Consider the following 23,299-nt stretch of genomic DNA (forward strand, 5'->3'; position numbering starts at 1 on the left):
TTTCAATACTTTTTGATTTATCTCCATAGTCACAGTGCTACTCAAAGGTTTGCTGAAACAGCTGCAGGCAGTGAAGGAATCATAGAGAGATCACATGAAACACAGCTTCCTTTCTGCAAAGAAAGGGTATTCAGTTCCTCTGCACCATTCCTCTGAACATTTTGACTACTTTGGAGACGTTAAATAGCTCAGAAATAGCTCAGAAAGCATTTGGCTCAACATCTATGTCTATATATCACAAGGACTACTATATAATGCAAGGATTTAAACCAGGTTTCAATCCATCCTCACTAGAAAATATAAGCTACATAATGTCAAAAATATCATTAGAGTGTAAGCACTGCACATAGCAGACTCCTAACTTCCTTCCAAGGATCATTCCATACTGAAAACCAAATACTGAACACACTGCCTCATGCACATTACACCATTAACTTGGGATTATCAATCAAGGACTAATTTTTCTTACAGGATTAGCTTCCTCAACCAGGTGACAGTGAGGAAAGATGAGATGTAGTACATGGGAATCAGATCATCCTGAATTCAGTTTGGCTTAAACTAAATTCAATACAATATTGGCTGACAACAACTTTTGGGGACCTGAGCTGTGTTACAGGCAAATTTTTTCTTCCATACTAAACAGAGAGAGAAACTGAATAGCAGTCCCCAGATTTATCACTCAAACACAACGAAAGCAAGACAATGTATTCTCCTTAAAGTGCAGACCAAGCATGCAGAGCTGCTCATTACAGCAGTACACGATTTATTCTGTTCTATATCTGCAGGCAGGTGGAGGGGCTGATAACTCCAGTTTAATTCTGGGTCTTGACTCATGCTCTGGAGATACTGAACTCTAATTTCCCTACTGCTTCTACTAGTTCTCCTTCCAAAATAGGGCAAAGTTACCTTTTTTTCCCTCAACATTTGTTTATAAATGTCTCAATTCTTGGTTGTAACATATCTCAACCCATGATCAGTAGGCTTTTCTTCTTCTATTTGTAGCTTCTCTCAGTGAAGTTCTGTGGTCTAATTTGAACATTTTGGCCTTGTCACATATTAGCTAGGCCATTTGCTCTTAATTCAGTCATTCAGCAATCCGATCTGCCGATTTCTCTAGTTATAAGACTTCTCAAGGAGTTGCTCTACAAAATTCCACCAACATTTTTCAGCTCTTTAGCAAATTTAGGCAGACGTTTGATACACTTAAAATGAAATCCTTATTAATCTCCTGCTAATTACTTCTAATTAAGTTACCAGAAGTGTAGATATTTCTGGCACAGTGTTTTCATATTTCATGTTTTCAGTTTTTAAAATATGCATAATTACTGCTCTCTGAGGGGAGCAAATCCCTCCCAGAACTGGGAGAGAATTCTGCAATCCACACCACAGGATACAGCATGTTCTGGGTCATCTTTTTTAAATAGCCTCAGCTATAAATACAAAACATGTCTTTTTTTTTTTTTTAAACCCAAATCAAAATTTTTAAAAAATGTTGCAAAATGATGGGGTTTTTAATATGAATTTTGGAGTTTTCTCATTTTCCTTCTTCTCCCACACTGGATTTCTGTGGCAGACACAGAAGCCTGGAGGAAGGGGAAGGTTCCTCACCTGTGCACCAGCTGCTTGCGGCTCACGCAAATCACGGTCTCGTAGTCGTGGGTGACACACACTTTGTGTGGGCTGCACTTCACCTTCAGGCAGGGATCTTTGGATGGATCAAGGGCTATAAAAAAATAAAAATTATTATCACTAAATCATTAAATTATTAAATAATTTTTAAAAAGATTTATCATTAAATTATAAAATCATTTAAAAAAGAAAGTGAGAAATGCACGCAGAAGGCTCTCCCAGCAGGTGACAACTGGTTAGAAGGAACATTCCCACATGTGAGTGAACAAATACTTTGATATTTTATAGTATGTGCTGCTGTTTTCAGACTGCATGGGAAGTAGAGAAGTTTACACAGAAAAGATAGATGGAGAGCTTAAAGACTCATTACTGAGCAGTGATCTAATTGGTGTTCACATTAATATTAGACATGAGACTTTGGGATGAAGTTCTGGTTTAACAATCTATATCACGCTGTTTATTCCACAGAAAAGTTATGTCTGGATAAAATGTACTCAAATAATAAAATGACCAGTATTTTAGAACCTAACTAATAACTGATATAATGCAGAGTGCTAATAAATTTAATTTCACAGCTGCTGTAAAACAGGCATAACATTTTTAGAGATTATTTTTAATATTTTACAGCTAAGCATCCCCTGTATTTAAAATGCTTGAGTAGAAAAGCTACAACAAAATAATCCTGGCTTTCATACAACAACCTGCAGCACCAGCATGCTGTCAGAGTTGGGATCAGACAGCACCATGACTTGCCATCTCAGAGCAAACATGTCCAGGCTCTTGTCCCAGTTGAAAGGTATCTGTCTAAATTCATTCTTCTACAAAAGAAGGTTTCTAAAATCAGCAATAAGACATTTTCTGCCAAAATGAATTACAAGTATTCAAAATATGGTTATGTTAACATGTCAGAAGGAAAGTCTCTGCCATATCAGTCACACAGAGAAATTTCACTTTTGTTTGAGAAGTGATTTTTAGAGAAGCTCTTTTTGGACATTTTGTTGCCATGGATTTGACTTCTGTTCCTCTTCAATGTCTTTAAATCACATTTTCCCTCTCCCATACCTCCTCACATCTTGGTCCATTCTTGGAAATGGGCAACTCTTGGTTTTATCTTGGGGATGGTATAAAGCTCTTTCTTGCCCTTTACAATAACCATTTCTGATTTCTACTGAATAATCAGAGAAACTTTCAAAGGAGACTATTTGAAATAGAAGAAGTTTCAGTTTGCTGTGTACCAGATTTCTCTGAGAGCAAATATATTTCCAACAAGCAGAGGATTCTTCTGTTTTCCTTCGGGTCTGAAGTGCTGCAGCTGTTCTGTGCTGGGTTAAACAGCCACAGCTACAAGCTCCTGCCACATTAACACCCATTACACATTTGTGATGGGCAATTAAGCTTCACTAGTGCATATGTATTTACTGGAATGCCTTTGGTGCAAGACAGGGGGAAACCGTAAAAACAAAGCAAAAGTGCTAAAAGCTTTTTCTTTTAAACCATTAAAACTGATAGAAGAGGTGAAGTGAACAAGGAAGGAGAAAAGACCATCTGTTTCCTACACCATAAACAATAAGGCAGCAACATTCAATGTGTTGCCGTTAGGAAAATACATAGGCAGTGTTTGAGGAGACAGACTGGAAAGACCAAAGGCTGTCAAGGCTCTTCAGGGACGTTTTGCTGTTGCCTTTTGGTGTGTTTTTTAAAGCCAGACAGATGAGAAGTATCTGATTCCCTGCCCTTTACATTCCCAGAACACAAACAGTGAGAGACACCTTCTTAATCCTCTTACTTCACTCTCACTGGGGGCTGAGTTAAGGACTGAGGGAGATCTTCGACAGGGATTTAAATGGCAAGCCACAGTTTCCTGTGCTGGCTGTCTACCTGGCTATTCTTAGACTGCAAACCAGTGAAACACCCTCCTTCTGCAAAGCCTGTAATGAGTGAGCACCACTTGGAGCATGCAGGGTCACCACATCATCGTTTCAGTGCCTGAGGTGGTCCAAAGGTCATATCCACACACAAATTAATGACCAGAACTTTTGCTCTCTTGCAGCTGGACTTGCTCTGTTGCTGGAGCCCATGAACACTGTTTGCTTCTGCTGGCAACACATCCTTGATGCAAAATGCTTCATTGGCAAAAATCGCTGTGCAAACTGGCTGGGAGCCCAGGGCTAAGAGCTGCCAGGAGCACTGGGCTGCTGGTAAGCACAGCCTGGCCTTGTGCTCAGTGTTCCATCAGCCAAAACCTGAGGAGTGGGGATGTAGCTTTAGCCTGGAAAGTCAATACTAGTTTGGCATGAATAAGGAGCAAAATTTAGGCCCACATGGTCTATGAGACATCATGCACAGCTACAATACTTGGTGTTTTTTCACAGCAAAACTTACTCTAATTGGTGAATCCATTCCAGGAGCTATTTAGGTCTTCTAAGGCAATAAAAATGCATGCAGTTCTGAAATAGCATCACACTACACATTACTGGTAAAAGGAATACAACTTTCAGTATTTTGCAATTTAAAAATTGTCTATCCTAAAAGAAAAAACACTGTTGAATAATCATCAGGAAGGAAAGCAATGGGAAAAGATGTGGTTGGAAATCCCAGCCTCCATTTCCTTACAAATCTGGCCTCAAATTTCTATACCTTGGTGACTTGCTTCTAAAATCTGACAACAATAATAATGTTGACAATAAATCCTCCTGATTTCACCAAGTATTGAGAACTCTATAATTTCATCATCACTGTGCCCCAAGTGGCCTCCAAACACGACATCTCCCACCAGCCCTCTCTATTTGCAAACAACAGGTCTAACATAGTCCCTCACTGAGACTGGTGGCTGGTGGGCTCACCCACCAGCTGTGACAAAAAGTTATCCTCCACACACTCTAAAAACTTCCTGGACTGCCTTTTTTCTGCTGCATTAAGTTCCCAGCAGATGTCTGGTAAGTTAAAATCACTGACAAGAACAAGGGCTGGTGATCCTGAAACATTCTCTAGGTGTTTATAGAATGAGTTGTCCACTCTTCCTCCTGGCTGGGTGGACAATGACAGACTCCCAGTAAGATGTCAGCCTTGTTGGCCTTCCCCTCAATTCTCACCCACAGGCATTGAATCTCATTGTCATTAGTTTCAACACCCATGGCATCAAAATCTTCCCTAATATAAAGGACCAATGGTGGAAAACCTCATGAAAACCCTTAAATGGAACACGTAATAGAAACATCATTTATTATTCATTACAAACAGCCCTTACATGCAGTTCAGAACAGTAATTTATCAAATAATAGCCAAAGTGTGGACTTAGTCAGAAGACAGCAAAACCCCATGATGTGGATTGTTATTTCTGGATATTTTTTCCCTTATGCAGAATACATGATCCATATGAACATAAAAGTTCAAAGTATGGATTTATAAGTCTACAAAGTTCCTCAACATGTTAAATCCATTTGGAAGGTTGTTCTACTGCTAAGCAACACAAGCCCTAAGGAGAGCTTGTTATAAGAAACAATTTCTGAAATATGCTAATCAAAGATCATGCTTTGTTAATCAGATTTCTACATGACTAGGAGCAGATGCTCATCACTGGAAGAAGAACACACCCTTGGGAGTAAGATGAAACATAACAACCATATTTGTCATTACAGCTCTTTTTGTCCTAAAGCAATGAGTATGAACTCTTTGAAAATGAAGAGCTAAAAGTACAAATAAACAAAGTGACAAGAAGATGTTACTTTATCAGCTTGAAAGGAAAACTACAGCCATCCCTTCACTATGTCAGAGAGTCTGCACTCAGCTCTGGCTGCACAATAATAACAAAAATACCTTAAGCTTGGCTTTGAGATGTGAACATTTTCCCAATTTTTCTTTAGGCTGAGTCTGAAACTGATATGACTAATTAATCTCACTTTAGAGTGGCTGAGCATTCATTCAACATTTATGTAGGGAGATATGTGTCCAGCCAGTACTGGAATTAAATGTTTCACTTGGACAAAAATTCTCTGATGAAAACCCCCTTCAGTCATCCTCCCTATCATTTTTTGAACCCAGGCTCCATGGTTTCCTGTTCTGAGAATTTTCCATGGATACTGGGTCTCCAAGGGAAGGATCCACCCCAGGAGGCAGCTGCCTGAAATATAGTACTGGACATCTCAGTATAATAATTTTCAGAAGATTTTTATCTTGGAAAGATGTAGGAAATTAGAAAAATGTCTTCTTGGCTCATGAATCTCACTCTTCCTCACTTTACACCCAGAAGTTTCTGTTGCTGACATTTACTTTCTGGGAAGCTGGCCTGGTACTCAGAGCTGAGAAGTCTCTTCCTTTTTTTTTTTTTTCTGGCCTAGCTTTTATTATGCAGGGCAACCTAAATTCCCCCTTAAAATGATAAATCTTCTATGGTAATATCAGAGAGAGACCAAAGTAATCGGTAGATGATAAATACCAGGGATTGCAGGATTGCATCATTCTCTAAAAACCTCCTAATGATATGGTGACATTGCTTTCCAATACCAAAAGGGCTACAAACACCAACTGCATCCCAAATCTCTTTCTGTCCCAGCTCCACACAGCAGTCCAGAGAACTTTCCCCTATGGACTGAACACACTTTCCCTCTCCCCTACTTGCACCATTCACCAGAGCTGTGGATTTGCAATATAAATCAACGTTGGACAAAGACCTACCAACAGTGTTTGAAATACTTTTCTATTACATTTCACATTTTTATTTATTACCACAATAAAAAAAGACTTATGACTTGCAGGAAATCTTAGTTCAGTCAATGGCAGTAGAAGGGGACGTTGCTGTGTAAGGATGTAGTCCCATATGTTGTGCCAGTGGGTCACTGTGTTAATCACAACAGAGCCAATTTGCTTTTCACACATTTGACTTTAAAAGGGTGATAACAAATAAATACTTTCAGTGTCTCACAGCAATGGATGTGTAATCCTGCAGAAACTGTACAACTAGTTCACAACAAGATTTATGAGGTTGATTCTGTTTTTATGACCATTCCTTAGGGGGAAGAGAGTATTTTCAAAATGTAGCTGTTTAGTGAAGCTGAAATGAACTGCACAATAAAAAAGAGACGGTGCTATGTAAATATTGGGGGGTTTGTATTTAAAATTGCCTGCCAATAAGCACTATGATCATTCAGTGACAAAATAGTCCTGCATAATGCAATGTCAAGAGCAGTTGCTTTTATGCAATCCCCTTGAAACTGTTCTGACTATACAAGAAAAGAACATCTGCTGGGGAGGTATGATGAAATGGAAAATGAGACCTGCTGTTTTCAATACAAAGATCCTAGTGTGCATTTTAATACAAAAGAGATCGATGATAAAACGAAGTCAATTAATGATGCATTACATGATATGTGTGCATTTCAATATCATTGTGTGTTACTTGATTCCAGCTATGCTTCACAAGCAGGCAGGAGAAGGAAAGCACACAAGGAAAGCAGGAGAAGGAAAGTTCCTGGCTGTAGAGGCCAGGAAATAGGCAGGGAAGGGAGGGGCAGGAATGGGAAAGCTGTGAATGAACAGCTCTGGGCAGGCAGTGGACAGAAGGCTCTGACTCCTCCTGCCCTCTCAGCATGAAGCTGAGGTGACATCTAATGTCAACCTGCAGATCTAGGAGGGAAGGTTTCAAATCAGCATCGTGTGTCCACTTCCAGCAGAGTGAGGACCAAAGACAAAGTGACTGAGGCTGCTGAGTAGGGCCTTGGAGGAATTTTACTCTATGCTTCCATGAAAACCATCATGGAGCAAATGTGAGGGAGCCATTAAGCCAGCTGAAACATGTTAATAAAAATTCCTACAAGCTGCCTTGATTTTTGCAAGGGAAAGGACATATTTCCAACACATGCTGGCTAAGACCAGCTTTGGCTTTAACATTTTGGTTATTTGAAGTACACCACAGCCTTCCTATCAGAGTTAGAGCTTCATCAGTTTCATGGTGAATTTATGCTATTTTTTCTGAGGTGAAAATGGTAATACATATTAACTTAAAGAGCATTTCTCTGTGAAGGCATGGTAAGTTTCCAGCGCTCTAGTGGTAAACTGGAGCCAATCCATGAGCTGGGGTTAGACTGTCACTGGGGCTCCATCCAGGTGCAATGGGAATACCCCATCCCCCTTGAATGGACAAGATGTCCCAGGAAGCCCTCAATGGAATTTCAGGCTTTTACAGCCATTCAGAAGAATTTGTTCTTTGTTGGAGCCAAGTGTAACATTTATTCTCAGAGTTGATACTGTTAATAATTCTGGTCTTACAAAGTATTATTTAACAAAGGATTACAAGACCCACCCAGCATATAAATGTAAATAATACCAATGGTTTTATTCTGCTTCTGCAAATCTTGGCATAAATCATTCAGCTTCTTTAGGGAGAAAATTTGTGTTAGCCCACCCCCAAGTTTAGGAGAGAACATGTCCTCCAACCACCAGCTCTGATATTTAAGTCTCTCTCTCTCTCCTCAGAGCAGTTTGGATACAGAAATCAATTCAGCTGAACATTAATTACTGAATGTTTCAAACGCATATGTGAATTATTTTCAATAAATGGAATTTCCCAAGGCAGTTAGGCAATAACATCTCAAACTGTCAGCATTTGCTCCATCCCTGTGTAGTATTTTTGTACAGCTTTGTTTTGGAGCACTCTAACATCTGAGAGGCTGAAGATGCTGATACAGTGCATAGAAACATCTATTTTAATTTTTACAGACACTTTAAAAATCGCTTTTTATAGCTGACATATAATTGGTTATGACATTGCTGAGGGCCATCCAAGGCAGAAGATGCTTCAAAGGACTCTGCAGATTTCCTTTCTGAAGAAAAGGATAAGAACCCTTGGTATTTAAATTAATTTTTCTGACGAATATACAGAAATCCAATTCAGAGGAAAAATTAAAAAAAAAAAAAAACAACTGAAGAAAAGAGAAATAGGACAGGACTGGAAGTTAGGAAATGTGCTTCCACTGGTGGGTGTGATAATGAATCACAACCCCCAGTGCAGGGGCCCTTTTCACAAACAACTCTCCTGCCCTCCAGGCAAGGTTTCCCCTACGTGCAAGGATGGCTCACTGCCATCAGTGCAATGAGTACAATCCTGCAGCAGAGCCACGGTGCTCTCTCAGCTCCAGGCAATTCCACTGTTGGATAATTTGTGCTTGCACGTGTACCCGAGGGTGTGTTTCTGCATATCTCACTGAAGGCAAAACAGACTTAAAAAAGGCCCCTGACAGAAACATATTGGTCAGATGTTACATTCAATTATTAATTCCAGGAAGCAGAGGGGTATAAAAATCACCCCATTCTCTGGGACTCAGAGGGCTTTGGCAGATGTTTAATGACAGCAGCTCTACTGATTCTACTCTGGTTTAGAGTTCTCAAAACCCCCAGGTGGTCCAGCTTCAAACTTCCTGGGATGGAAGGGAGAGCTCCAAAACACTGCTCTAAACTTTAGCTGGTGGAACAGAAGGAAATGCTGAACCCTCTGTGTCTGCCTTGCATGGAGGGCTCAGTTCTGCAGGATGGGCTGGGAGAGACCCTCAGGACAGAAGCAGAGCTAAAGGTGACAATTTCCTACTCAGCTCTGTGGCCTCTCACCAACACAGGGAGGACACAGTCCCCGTCCCCAGGCTCTCCAGGGATCTCCAGCACTCCAGCCTTTCCCTGCTCTGCCTCAGCAGAGAGAGAGACATTGGGAGATCCATGGGGAGAGCCATGGGGAGAGGCATTGGGAGAGGCATTGGGAGAGCCATGGGGAGATCCATGGGGAGATCCATGGGGAGAGCCATGGGGAGAGGCATTGGGAGAACCATGGGGAGAGGCATTGGGAGAGGCATTGGGAGAGCCATGGGGAGATCCATGGGGAGAGGCATTGGGGGAGGCATGGGGAGAGGCATTGGGGGAGAGGCATTGGGAGAAGCATTGGGAGAAGCATTGCTGACCTGGTCCCCCTGGGTGCTCCAAGCCCTCATCCAGGATGGAACACCCTCCCTTGCACTTCCACTTTCAATTTCCTGGCAAACGAGTGTGAGGAAAAGAGAGACAGCCTGGGAGCTCTGCACTGGTAGATCAGGCTGGCTGGTAACACCTTGCCAAAGGATTCTAAGTCAAATTTAAGTTTTGTAAGAGGCTGAGGCTGCGTTTTGCATATCTGTCATTGAACTGGGTCCTGTGACACCACCTGATCCCCTTAAACCTTGAAATCCCAGCGCCAGAACAGAGCTCTGCTTCTTTCCAAATACCTGAAAGATTTTATTGTCTTTGCTGCTAGGAAAATACTGAGAATAAAAACTAAAAAGTTTTAATAACATCAAAACCATACAAAAGATTCTATATCATCATAAATAAATTAAAAAGGAGAAAGTATATTTAACTTAACTTTGAGATTTCTGAATGCTTGGACTTAACAACCCTATGGTAAGTTTGAAGTACTGAATATAATTTCTCCTGTGAACTGACTTAGATTATTTCTGCTTTCTGTTACACTGGAGTGAATTATAATTTATTTAGTGGGATTTAATTTAATAAAAATTATGTTATTCCAAGGCCAATGAAAACAAACCAGGTTATACATTCTTGTGAAAATAATATTTGAAATTATTCATGCATAATTAAAAATATACCATTCCCATTTCAGATTAATGCAAATATATATTTTAACATACTCAGAGAGGATTTGCACTGCATGTTGTGAAACACTTCTGTAATACTCCTGAAGTTGTTGGAATTTATACTTCAACTGAACTAGTAATATAATAGGTAGAAAATTGCTATGATTTAATTCAGATAGCTAACTCATAAGACACTGAACCCTTTTCCAACTCTGATTAAAAGCTATAATGAAGTTTAATATTATGAACTATGACTAGAAAAAAAAATGAAACAGTAACTCTTCTGTATTTTTCACAGAGGAGAATATTTAACCAATCATATTTTATTATTCAATAGATTTTTTTGTCATTAAATCTCATTTCAAAACATGAACAACATGTATATTTTTAATGCTTGTTTTTAGAGGTAATGCAGAAGAAAAACTGCATCACTATTAATCCTGATTCCATCAGCAAATAGTAAAAAATAAGGACCAAACTGGTTTTACAAATCAGTATTTCAGTATGCATAATTACAACTCTTTTCTAACACAGCACTGTAGAGAGCTAAGCAAGCAATAAAAATTCTGGGTATGAGTTCTCTGAAAGGCTGACGAGGTTGCTCTATTTGTCGACTGAATGTCAATGTTGTTACAGTTACAGCAATTCCAGCTAGGCTGCTGCCTATCTCCACATGCCTGGATTTAAATGTGAGGGAAGACATTCTGCTCTGGAAATGAGAAAAAATCTACTTTTCCCATTAAGTTCCTAAGCTTATTCTCTAGGATAAATGAAACAGAATTTGGCTGCAAACATTATCAGCTATTGCATATAAAGTTTATAAGCTTGTCCCAGGAAATGTTCAAGGCCAGGTTGGAGGGGCCTTGGAGCAAGCTGGTGTAGAGGAAGGTGTCCCTGCAAATGGCAGGGGGTTGGAACTGGATGATCTCTAAGTTCCCTGCCATCCCAAAACATTCTCTGCTACTGGGATTTTCTACTTCATGAATAAGCCAGAACACTGATAACATTCTTTAAAACAATATGTCAGGGAAGAATTCTCAAATTTGCACTTTTTCTTAGTGTTCTTAGCACCTTAGTGCACAGGCAGTGGCTGTCCTAGTCAATGGGGCAGCAAGAACACCCTTATACTGTCTTCTTGTTCTATTATTGCCTTTTTTATCCCTTGAGATAAATGAATTTGTCACTCTGTGCCTCAGTATCTTTCCCAGCATTTAAAATGGAGATAGCAAAACTCATCTAGAAATCAGCCTGGGACTCTTGGGAAGCATCACAGAACACAAGCAAAGGAGCCTGAGAATGACTTGTAAGGGAATGGTTCCAGAACAGTCAAACTCTGCAGAACTAAGCCATTTAATGAGCATTTATGGCAGCCTGATTGTCTCCATGGAAACATGAGAAAAACACTTCATCTTGTTCACCGACAGAAGATTTATTTCCATATTACGTTAGTTTTAGTGCACACTGAGCAAAACAAATACTAAAATAAAAGGCTCTTGAAAGAGTGATTTCATTATGAAAACAGCAGTTTCAGTCCTATGATGTGGAAGCACCTCCTGCCAAGGTGATACCACTGTGGAAAACCTTGCAGATGGGCAATGGTCTGTGAACACCTCTGGAAACGGAAAAAATGGAAAAAATCACAGATTTGTATGTTTACAGGTAAAGAATTTATGGTCAGAAGAAACCAATAGAATCATTCAGTTATAGAGATTTTAGCCATCAGACAGAATCAAAAATACCCTGAATGATGAGTGCTGCTTCTGATGCTGCACATGGCTTGTACTTAATCCAGATAAAGGAAACACATCAGAAGTGGAAATTGGCTGGGGCTGACTGGTGTAATAGATTGTTGCCTAATGGAATTTTCATTGCTTCTGAGAGGAATTACCTAAGCAGGAAAAGATGAAGCTTCTCTATGGATAATCAATTAGTCATATAATTGATATCTGGAAGAGGTTTAAATGGGAAATAAATGAAAGGACAAACACCCAGCCTGCCTGGTTCTAAAGTATAGCGCACATAAATACAGCATAGAGAATTCCTTCTTCTAGCATGAGTTTAACAGAAACAAGTTCTGGGAAAACCAGTGTCTGATACCATTGCTCACTCCAAAATGCAAGAGAGAAACTCTAGTGTGAAACAAATAAAGATGAAAACTCCTAAATTACAAAATCATTTTGTAAAAATTAACTCCACTCTGCTGGAATTGAACAGTAATTGCTGGAATTGTGTTAAAGGTAGAAATTTTGAGACTGGGTGTCTCTAAAAGTAGGAGAACAGTGACTTTTCTGCACAGAATGAGATGAAAGGGTAAAATTAGCAGGTAACCTCAGGAGTGGAAAAAGCAGATTGTCAAATGGGCTGGAAGACAGAAAGTGGTCACAAGGAAGAGAATTGCCATTGCAGTTTAGAAGTGTTGAGTGGAATGACAGCAACGAAAAGATGAAGTCACAGGACTTGTACCACACTGCAGAATTTATGTACAGAAGGAAAAAAACAAAAAACAAGCTTAGGTTCTTGCAATTTTTTTTTCCTTGCTACAATTCAGTTGCTGGCACCTCATAATCCAATATTTAATTCACACAACCTGAAGTTACTATCTTGGTTTTGAGACCCCAAAATTAATTTTTAACAACGAAAGATCACCTCTAGAGAGCTGCTGCTAATCAAAGTTGTCTTTATATAGCTCTCTGACAAATGCTACAATTCTTGTCTCATTAATGCATTGCAGGGCATCATGATAGGTCTTTTGATAAGTGATAATTTTTAAACACACAAACCCAATGTTTAGAAGACTTTCAAGGAATTCATAGTTTATTAAGGAATTAATAGTTAATTAAAATGTTTTATGTTTTTAAAAAAATGCATTGATGAAGATCTCATCTTACAGAGGAGAAATGTTTTGTCTCTTGCCACTATTTAGCTAAAATAATTCTGAAAGAAGATCCTTCATGAAGAATTAAAGTTTGAACAGTTCCTTTTTCGAGTAACTGTGGAATAACTAAAATGTTGTTTTGTCCTTTTCCTACAGAGAAAGAGCTGAAGCTGCCTCAGGCAATACAACAGCAAACTCTGTAACCTTGCACTCAGCATGGTAGCTAAAATTGACTTCTACAACAGAGGAACAACTGTTCATAAGAGAATTGCTTGATTTCTGGAACACCTAGGCAAGAATTTCCTTGGAAAAGAGCAAGCTCCCTGAGTTATGAAGTCAGACTGAATTATTCAGGGTTCCTGATGTACATGATATTTTTTTATTAGAACAAGATAAAACAGAGTTCTAATAAAAAGGAACCCTATGTATTAGTAAAGGTGAATAATTTAAACACAAAGTAGCAATGGAATTGGAAAGTGGGGTTTACTGAGTTTCAGGGAATATATATTATATTTCCAGAGTCAACTTGTCTGATCTGTCTCCAGACATATCTGGAGGCATTGCACCAAATACTTTTCAGTTCCAAACAAGATCCTTATGGGAAAATGACAATTAGAAACGGCACAATTGACCTGAGTATTAAGGAGATTAAAAAAATGCCATTTATATAAATTTGATATTACGTTGAGAAAACATAAATTGCAGCATAATTTATCCATTCCACTGCTTCTCTTGCAGAATATATTTCTATTTGCTTTTAATCAGTAAATTGCCATTTTAATACTTCACTACAAAGAGATCTTCTATACTTCCAGAAGAGGTTGGAGCAAGGTGTTCAGTAAGAAACTCTCAGTGAGGGTGTATCTCACATCTCTGCTCCTTTCTGATTCCTCCTCTCTACTTCATAGGGTTTGCAGTAAGCCCCTGTGGTATTTGGGCTGACACTGAACTGGAAAATGAGTTTAGCTTGATTTTGCCATAGTCAAACATTAAAATCTGTTCAGAGAAAATGTGTTTGTCTGACATGAATACTGAATTTGCATTTATAATTTGGGCAAGATCATTTTCCAGCTGAAGTCACAGCACTTTTCAGGATACAGATGCTGACAGAAAGCCTAACTCAAAATTTTTATCCACTCAAAACCCCATCAGAACAAAGACTGAAGACAATCTGAGCATGCCAGGAGTGCAGAAGGGAAAAAAATAACTGAGAGATTCATGTTCTGTGCTCTGACCCTTTTCCAACACTTGGGATATTAAAGAAAATTTCCTGAGATCCAGAGGTGGGGACAGCTGTACAAACTAATAAGCCTGAGCAGCAGTTAAATTCCAGTCCAGTCTTCTCCATCACAAGGAACACTGGCACATCACTTCAGCTGCTGCCTCAGTGCTGGGTACCATTAAGTTCATCAACAACAGAGTAAAAATGTAATTCTGCCCTTGTAATTCTCTTGAGAGCCTTTATGTTATACATCACAATTTAGATGCAGAGAGTCAGCGTTTCAGTGCAGGGTATTCAATTCAGCTATTCACTTTAACTATCCCTTGATTAGACAGTACATATGGATTTTTAAAAAAAAGTAAAGACATAAAGAAAATATAATTAAAAGAAATAACAGGATTTTAGTGTATTATTCCATGTGCATTCCTGGTACCAATGAGTTACGAGGAAATATCACAAAACCTCAGATTAAACTACAGTAACAGCTATTGTACTAATGTGCAAGACCTAATGAGGGAATTCCTTTCTCTCTTTCTCACACAGTATCAATTTCATGCCCTATAGATTTTTAAATGGCCCACAAATCTTCGTGATTTTTTTTGTTCTCTAAAGGAAGACTACCATAGGAGGTTTTTTAATGTGAGTTGAACGGTCAATAACAATCAAGATATTTATTAGGCATAATGGGCTCCTTGAACACGGCAGATTCTATGTGGGACGTGGCCATTAGCGCACGTGTGTAGTAGCCCTTACTACTGGTCCCAGTCTGCTGAACTGGGTGGTGCCACACTGACATTAATTTATAGATTGATTTTTTTCAAGGGCTTGGCAAACACTTCAGAACAGGAGGTGTCGAACTGCCAATGTCATTGTTTCCAAAGAAACATCCTTCTTTCCTCCTTCCAGTGGATTGTCTCAGTGGCTCCTCCTTAAAGTTTCCTATCAAGCTAATTAATTTAGCAGTCTTCCAGGCTGCAGGATGATTTGAAACTCAGCATATTCTCCTACTGATAATTTGCTAACATGTCTAAATTTCACATCATTAACTACGTTTCAGGTCGATTTCTGGATCATTTGGCTTTTGAAGGAAACAGGACAAAGCCAAAAGGCTGCAGCTAAAAGGCTTTACTGACCCTTCTTATTTCCTTGAAGCCTGAGAAATCAAACAGATGAAGAGGAAGCTTGGCAGGCTCATGATACAAATACAGAGAAGTGAAGTGTATTTTTACAGACAGTGGATTGTCAGGTTTTTGTAGTGAAATAAAATGAACATATAGTTGCTTCCTTCTGTGAGTAATCTGAAATAAGGTATTCGTCCTGCTTAAAATCCCAGAGTGTTACAGTTGGAGTGCTGATCCTTTATAAAGCTGTTTATCCACAACTTCCTCTGCTGGCATTCACTGGCAATTAAAACTTGCTATAGAAATGTCATCATCCATGAAGAGCCATTACCTGCATGGGAAGTACTAAGTGCCTCCATCAGAAAATGTGCAAATTTGCAAATGGCCATATTTTTACAGATACTTATCTTTCAATGATGAAACACCAGACATTATCATAGACTGGTGGAAGATTTGCCTTCTTTGGGATGAGGATTTCACTTTCTGCTTTCAAATGGGCTTTGCTAAATGACTCATAAGATAGAACCAACGGGAAAGTAGGGAAATGCTTATCTACACAGTAGCCTTGGTCACTTACAGGACTAAAATACCTTATTGTACTGCTGACACATTCGAGAAAAAAGTGCACACCAGAAAGTAACAAATGGAAATAGAATAACAGTAGACACCAACATTCCTGCCACCATGAAAAAGCTGATAGCTGAGCAATACATATCACTGCTCCCACCATGTTTTAAAAGAATAAAAGCAAACCAAACAGTAGGGACAGGTTGGGTCAATGACCCCATCTCTGCATGCTGTTATAGTGCCAATATCTTTGTCTCTCATGCTTGATAGAGCTGTCAAAAAGAGGAGACTGGAACAGCTAGAATCTTTCATTCTTCTGTAATGCATAATTCACAACTCTGGTATTTGCTTGAACTGCTGAATGCTGGGCCTTACAACCAGATAATTAAGTAATAAAGCACATGGGATGTGTTGCATGGTTCACTTACCAGTTTCCCCAAGTTCATGTAAAGATGACAACGTGCATTCCTACTTGTGCGTATACACAAGTAGTGTAGGTAGAGGAAATCATAAAAGCTTCACATGACTGCTAACATCTAGATAATGCACATAGCTTCCAAATGGTGCTCAAGTTTGTCCTACACCCCAGATGAGGATTTGCCATATAACACACCATTCTACTGTTTGAAATGATCCCACATGGAGATGAGGAAACCCACAGCTGAACACACTGTTTACCAGAACAAGTTTTGGGCCCTCCCCAAGAAGAAGATCAGCTGGAAGCCCCTTTATTGCATTAGATTACACATTTAATTACATTATCCATCAACACCTAAGAGCTTCTAGACTCCTTTTACTACTTCCTTGGGATTAATTGTGCCTATTATCAACCGTCCTAGGTCAGATTGTAAGAATATGCAAATGCACAGTACAGCCTCGGATTTAGGGGGAAAGACAGAAAGTCCTTAACAGAGTATTGCTGCCCATTAATGACATCTCAAGCTGTGTCCACACTCCCATGTCAAGTTTCTTCCTCTCTAGGACCATGAATTTTCTGCATCCAGTATAAAACCAAGTAGTTATGCTTGTTTTATTAGAAAGGAAAGAGTGCATTTACTATTTTGGTAACATATGAAAGAAATGTCCCAGATAAAATTTGTACATTGCAGAGAGAGGGAATTGGGCATGAGGCCATCTGTCTTCTGCCTGAAACTGGTAAAAGCTTTCATGGGGGTACACTGGGGATCTGGCTTAAGTGGGCTGGCAAGAGAAGGAAATAAATGAGAAACAGTTAATGATGCAGAATGTGAGTGAGCATCAACCAGTGTGATGACTCTAAAATAAAGATACGTGCTCTTCTTGTAGATTTGCCTCAGACTCCTGAGGCAAATCTTAAGCTGAGAACTCCTACATGAACAGCCCCCAGGGAGCACTTAATGTTACGTGAAGAACAGAAGGCTTCATATACTGGCAACTGTGCATTTTCCAGTAGAAAAAAAAGCCCCAGACCTAAAAAATATCAATCAGCTAATGCTCTTGGAAATGCATGAGAGAAGAGAGAGAGAGAAGTACTAAGAGACAGAAGTACCAGAGATTCTTTCTGTCACATCTTCTGTGGGCTCACTGACCCCACTCCTATCTCTAGCACACAGATTACTTGAGAGCTTGCAAAGGCAAATGAAGTCCCCCATAAATGCTGTTTCTCAGCATGTCAGTGTGTTTTGGTACTTTAACCACAGGCTGCCTGGTTGATGGCATAAAATAATCCTAATTTTCCCCTCTAGAGTTTTGCCCAGATTCCATTTGCTAATTCAGCTTGCAGCCAGCATTTAATTTAACTCTAGGCTGTATCCTCTGCTTTGAGGCTTGCTCATCTTACTTAAAACAACTCAAAGGATTCAATATCCAATTAACTTTCTGAAAATCTAGTTGTTCCCCAGTTTTGCCAGTTGGAATGAGTAAGTGCTAAATTTACTTACCAACACAATCTTTTATTATAACTTGACATCCTATCTCATCAGCACTGCCTTGAAATATTGACCTGGGAAACGATGCTGATGTTTAATTGGGGTGGGTGTGGTGGGAATGTGTGTGAGTGGAATTTCATTAAGTAGCACCTACCAAGTTACTTCTCCAAGAGGGAACAAACATAAATGATAACACATTTCCTAGTTGGAAAAGTCCTAGACATGAAAATATGGGAACAGGCAGCAATTAGAAGATGCCAGAATTTGGCTTTCAAGGTCCTAAGCTATTGTAATGATTACACTTCATTAACAGGTAATAATTACCAAGGACAGTTGACTACATGTCCAATTCAAGCTCTTATCCAAAGTGTTTGGCTGAATGCCTGCTTTGAGAAATCTGTGATATGGAGAGCTATGACACAGAGCTTCTCTGTGCAGGGGCTGCTTGTGGTGAGGGCAATTGCCATTTCAATAACACTTTCAAACTAAAACATTCTTTCTAGTAGCTGGAGCAATCTAAAGCACTTGGTGTCCATTTCAGATAAGGGAGTGTAATCCCTTAATACATTCTGTTCCACATTTCCTTGCAGTCTGTACAATTCAAAGGGACAAAAGTGTGAGTTGCTCCATTTGAGAGACTAAAACAAGAAATGAAAACATTTATATCACTTAAATCTGACTCATTCACACTTCTATTTAAATCTGAAAAAATCAAAAGTTCTCCAGTGTTTGACAACTACCAGCTGGGAAATTATATTGATATGGAAATGTCAAGACATAAACATACCAGGTGGGAAGCCATCTCATTTAACATTAGAGTCCCACACTGTAGGCATCTAAAACCCAACCACTCTCCTGACTTGTTTTTTATCAGCAATCTGACTATGAGCTGAATTACACCCTGGAGTATCTATTGCCTGTACTGATGAGAAACAGAATCCAGACAACCAGATCCATAGTAACAAACACTGAAATGTAGACAGATGAATCTCTGCTGCTGTGATGATACACCCTAAGGATACTGCAACAATCCATACAGGGAAAAAAGAGAACTTTGGCAAGCTCCTATGTTACTGAGGTATTGCAATTAAACATATTTAATTACTAACAACATTATCATGGAAAAAAAAAAAAACAAAAAAAAAAACAACCCGACCAGAGGGAGTCTCATACAATTTGCTTGTGAAGAATTCATAAAATCCATCCTTTGGCTATTTCATACAGGCAATTTTTAAAGTGCTTTCCTTAGATAAGAAGAAAGAGAGGGGTATCTTATCTTCCATTATTCATCAAAAAAAATCAAAAAGCATTTATGCTTTGAATTTAGTCAGCAGATATATCAACAGGTACCATAGCTATTTATTAAAGAAGCAGCATGTTCATCCCTGTACCTGAAATCAAGGACCTGTCTCTGAATGTATCTTTTGAGTGTTGAGGTTTATAAGCCTGGTAAGCAGGATTATGGATTCCCTGTTTAGACTACATGATTTACAGTGACTTTGTTAACCTGAGCTTTTATATTCCAGTTATCTATCAGAACTGGTAGCTTGTTCTGGTAGATACAGCCTAACACTATTAGCACTTTAGGAAGATTTTAAGTATCTTAAGTAATCCCTCAAGAACGTTTTAAAATTGCAGCAGTGGGCCACTTTAGCCTGTGGGGAAAATGGAAGCAAGATTATCAGTCTTAGGCAAGGAAATATGGAGAAAACCAGGCGGAGCTGGACAGAGAATTCTGGTATCCCTGGCAGCCAGCTCTGTGCCAGTTCACTGAAATGTGCTTCTCTGTCATCATGATTTAGCCAAATTGTAGGCTGCTCTCCGCATTTGCAAAAGTTGGATATTTCTGGATGCAACTGCATGTGAGAAAGACCTCAGTTACCAGGAGTGGCCTGTCCTGGCTGGCTGAAAGACTGGCAGTGTCAGGATTAAAGAGAGGATTATTTTATTTGTGCTGTAGACAAGAAAAACCCCTGTATATTCACAGAAATGTGAATATGACACAGTAAATCCTGGGGGAGATGCAGGCTCCATCCCAGCGCTCCCTGGTGAGGCTCTGCAGGGATGGACTGGGCAGCAATTCCTGAGTGCACAGTGTCATACACAGGCAGCCAAGCCAGGAGTGCTGTGCTGCCTCTCACACTGCACTGGGCTTGGGGGAAAAAGACAAGGACAGGAACGTTTCCTGCAACTGCAAACTCTGCTGGTTTTGGGGAGAATTTCCCACCCCTCTGCAGAACTCACAAAGAGAACTGATACCCCTTATACACACAGTACACTCCCTACAAGAAAAAAGGGAAAGAATCAGTATCAATGGGAGAAAGAATTAGGAATAATAGGTAAACTAGAATTCACACGGCATTAATAAATCATGGCCAGATTTGAATACAATTAGCTTAATGGACATCAAGCACAGGAAGCAATAGAAAGTGAATTGTGTTGCCAATGCCATTAAAAAAACATTTGTGCTCTTGGGACTACTGTAGCTGGACATGTATTTCATATTAGGCTGACTGGCGCATTTCAAAACGAAGTTGCAAACTTGAGAAAAAATATTTTCTGTATCTCCAACTAAAATCAAATTCCAAATATTTTCTTTGTTATGAAATGCTGAGTTTTTAAGTAATGATCCCTTCAAAGTGTGTCAGACAGAGAAATGTGCCTTCTGACAACTTCTTGTGAGGGCAGAATTGGATCAGAAGATTTTAGGATTAGCAGAAGCATCCCCATATCCCCATGCCTAGTGGGAGGCTTTATCTCCAAGAATATCTTCTCAATAAGAAAGTTCATTATTTGTTGGTTGTTTCAATTATAGACAGAAAAAATTAAATAAAGATTTATTAATGCCCTGAATGCTGACTGTATAAATATTCATTCTTTCTCCTGTTGTCTTTTTATTTATGCACTTGCTTCACACCCTAAGAGTTTTTAAAGGCATGAACAGTCCCCTTTGGGAAATGAGTTTTATGAGCAAAAGGATTTTTAGTTTATTACACTAATAGCAACAAAAAAATATGATTACTGCTGAAGGAGATTTGTGCCCCTCCAAATCCTTCAGGTATTTATGCAAACACTCAAAATGGCAGTGTTTGTTCCCTCTGTGGAGGAAATCTTTCATACCCCGGTGTAAAAGCAGAGTGGATATTCCCACTGAGCAGGTTAAAGAGCTCATCGAGTTTGGTGTTAAACCAGGGGCATCTCAAGGAACAGAGTGTACACAGAAGGCAGATGGAAACAATTTCAAGTCCACTTGAAAATTCCCAAAGCAGTAAGGGGCACATATGTTTTTATTTCCCTAGGCACAGGCTAGGAGAGAGCTGTTCCTGATGTGCCTATGGAAAATTTCAATTAGCATGAGGAACACCAAGATTTTGCTGAGGATGGGTTTGTGGCCACCCCAAGTGACACTGATTTTGGGAGACACTCTGTACCTCTGGATCTGAACTGCCTCAACTCCTTTGCCAGACCTTCCTACAGATTTATGAAGAGGCAAGCAATATGGTTTGTCATAAAGCAGTTTCACACTCTCTCTGTAAAGATTCCTGCTGCTTTATTTGGATTCTCAGGCACAGCTCTCCTGCCTTCTTTCTTACTGCTGCACAGTTCCATTCCATCTCCACAGTAATCTATAACAATTGAGTCTGAAGTGAGGCTATTAGGGAAAGACAAAAGCATCTTGCTTCAGGACTCTCTATAAATGAGAAACATATTCCTAATTTCATATTGGTATTTCATTTATTTTAGGCTTGTAAAGGGCTCATATTCTCTAATCATGCAAATGGATAGTGTATTTCCGTTTCCATCAAGCTTCTGATGTCAATTTTTTCTTCAGTGTTGGGGTAATGGAATTTTTTATTATTTTTTATATATTCCACTGTGGATATTTGGTCTTGATTTGTACATAAATAGAACAATAATGGAGGAGATAATTATTGCTTGTACAGAAAAAAGGCTGCCTAACTATGGAGTTGTCTTTCTAAGTATGCTGGATTCTACCAAAGAAAACCTTGGAAGCTTGTAATTGAAAGCAAGTGCACCCCTGGCAGGCTTTACACTGATAAAAAAGGGCATGATAATTAATCACTTGCCTTATTAGAAAGAAATTATTCTACACAATGATTAAAAATTACTACAAGAGCTGATTCCCTGTTACCTCCTCAGGAAGGCAGCTTTGTGGATACAAGAGACAATAACTGCAATTTCTGTCAGTAACAGAACACAGACAAACTGCAAGGGACACGGTAAGGGCAGTGCTAACACCAGGGAAGAGATTATTAAAATACAATATAGTCTAAAACCATCTCCTGCTGAATGAAAGGAATGCTCTAATAATATATGTGATTAGCTGGAAGGAAAATCTCAATAGAAAACTTTCTCTAATTTTGTCTTCTCAATTATGTATTTTTTCCTTAAGCAATGAACCAACAGACCTTACCTATGGACTATTATCCGATTAAATAACGGTATATTTGGTTTCAAGATATACCACATCATACCCATCATCACCTTGGACATTGTCTCTAGAAACCATTTTATGCACATGACTCAAGCAAAATCTAAGACATCTGAAAATGGTCATCAGCCTTGAAATTCTGTGTAAAGCAAAAATAGTTTTGGCACTACTAAAAAAAAACCCAACAAAACCCAAACTCCCAAACAGAGACCACTTTGCTACCTCAAATGAAAACTGCAGAATTTTGCTGTGACCTGGTGATACCTTTCTGGTTGGTCATGACTGATAGGGATGCTAAATACTGAATAATTTCTTTCCATGATTCTTACCTTCTCTTGATGAAACAACAGATGAGAGGAAAGAGGCTGAAGGGGAAGAGTGCGTTTGTGGGACTTGGTGCTATTACATAGGCTTAAATTTAAGATGAAGCTCAATAACCTTCTCAGCAGTCACAAAGTCTGAAAACAGAGTCAAATCAGCACTGAAATGAAGCTACACTAAAAAAAACACCCTTCCTTTGAATATTTCAGACTAAGGACAAAACCAACCATTTAAACCATTTAAACCTTATTTTGGAATCAGTCTGATATCTATGACCTTGAATTGTCAGAAATCAAGGCACTGTGATTTATCAATGGCACTGCTGTAACTGTCTGACAGACCACACAGGCAGATTAGAATTAACCTCTGGCTCTGAAAATGCATCTTTTCAGTGTCTTCTCTCATGCCTGGGGAATAAAAGCAACAGGAATATACTTGGGATATTAATGACAAAGAACTACAGCAGTTCACACTTTTTGCTGACTGTGACTCATTAGCCTTGTCTGCCCACCCATCCTTTATCTCCTCATAATTTCTTACTAATTATCTTCTACATCAAAGCTTTTGGGTGGTTCTAATACTGCAAAATCAT

General features: G+C 39.1%; 1 protein-coding gene across 1 annotated transcript in view; it reads right to left on the reverse strand.

Annotated features, from left to right (window-relative positions):
- SPOCK1 (SPARC (osteonectin), cwcv and kazal like domains proteoglycan 1) overlaps window positions 1–23,299 on the reverse strand; it is a 263,977-nt gene that overhangs the window by 110,914 nt on the left and 129,764 nt on the right. The window contains exon 4 of the mRNA XM_058034519.1: window positions 1,609–1,723. Coding sequence (XP_057890502.1) covers window positions 1,609–1,723 — 115 coding nt within the window. The remainder of the gene's footprint in view (window positions 1–1,608; window positions 1,724–23,299) is intronic.

Source organism: Melospiza georgiana, chromosome 15, assembly GCF_028018845.1.
Source record: "Melospiza georgiana isolate bMelGeo1 chromosome 15, bMelGeo1.pri, whole genome shotgun sequence".
Taxonomy (NCBI): domain Eukaryota; kingdom Metazoa; phylum Chordata; class Aves; order Passeriformes; family Passerellidae; genus Melospiza; species Melospiza georgiana.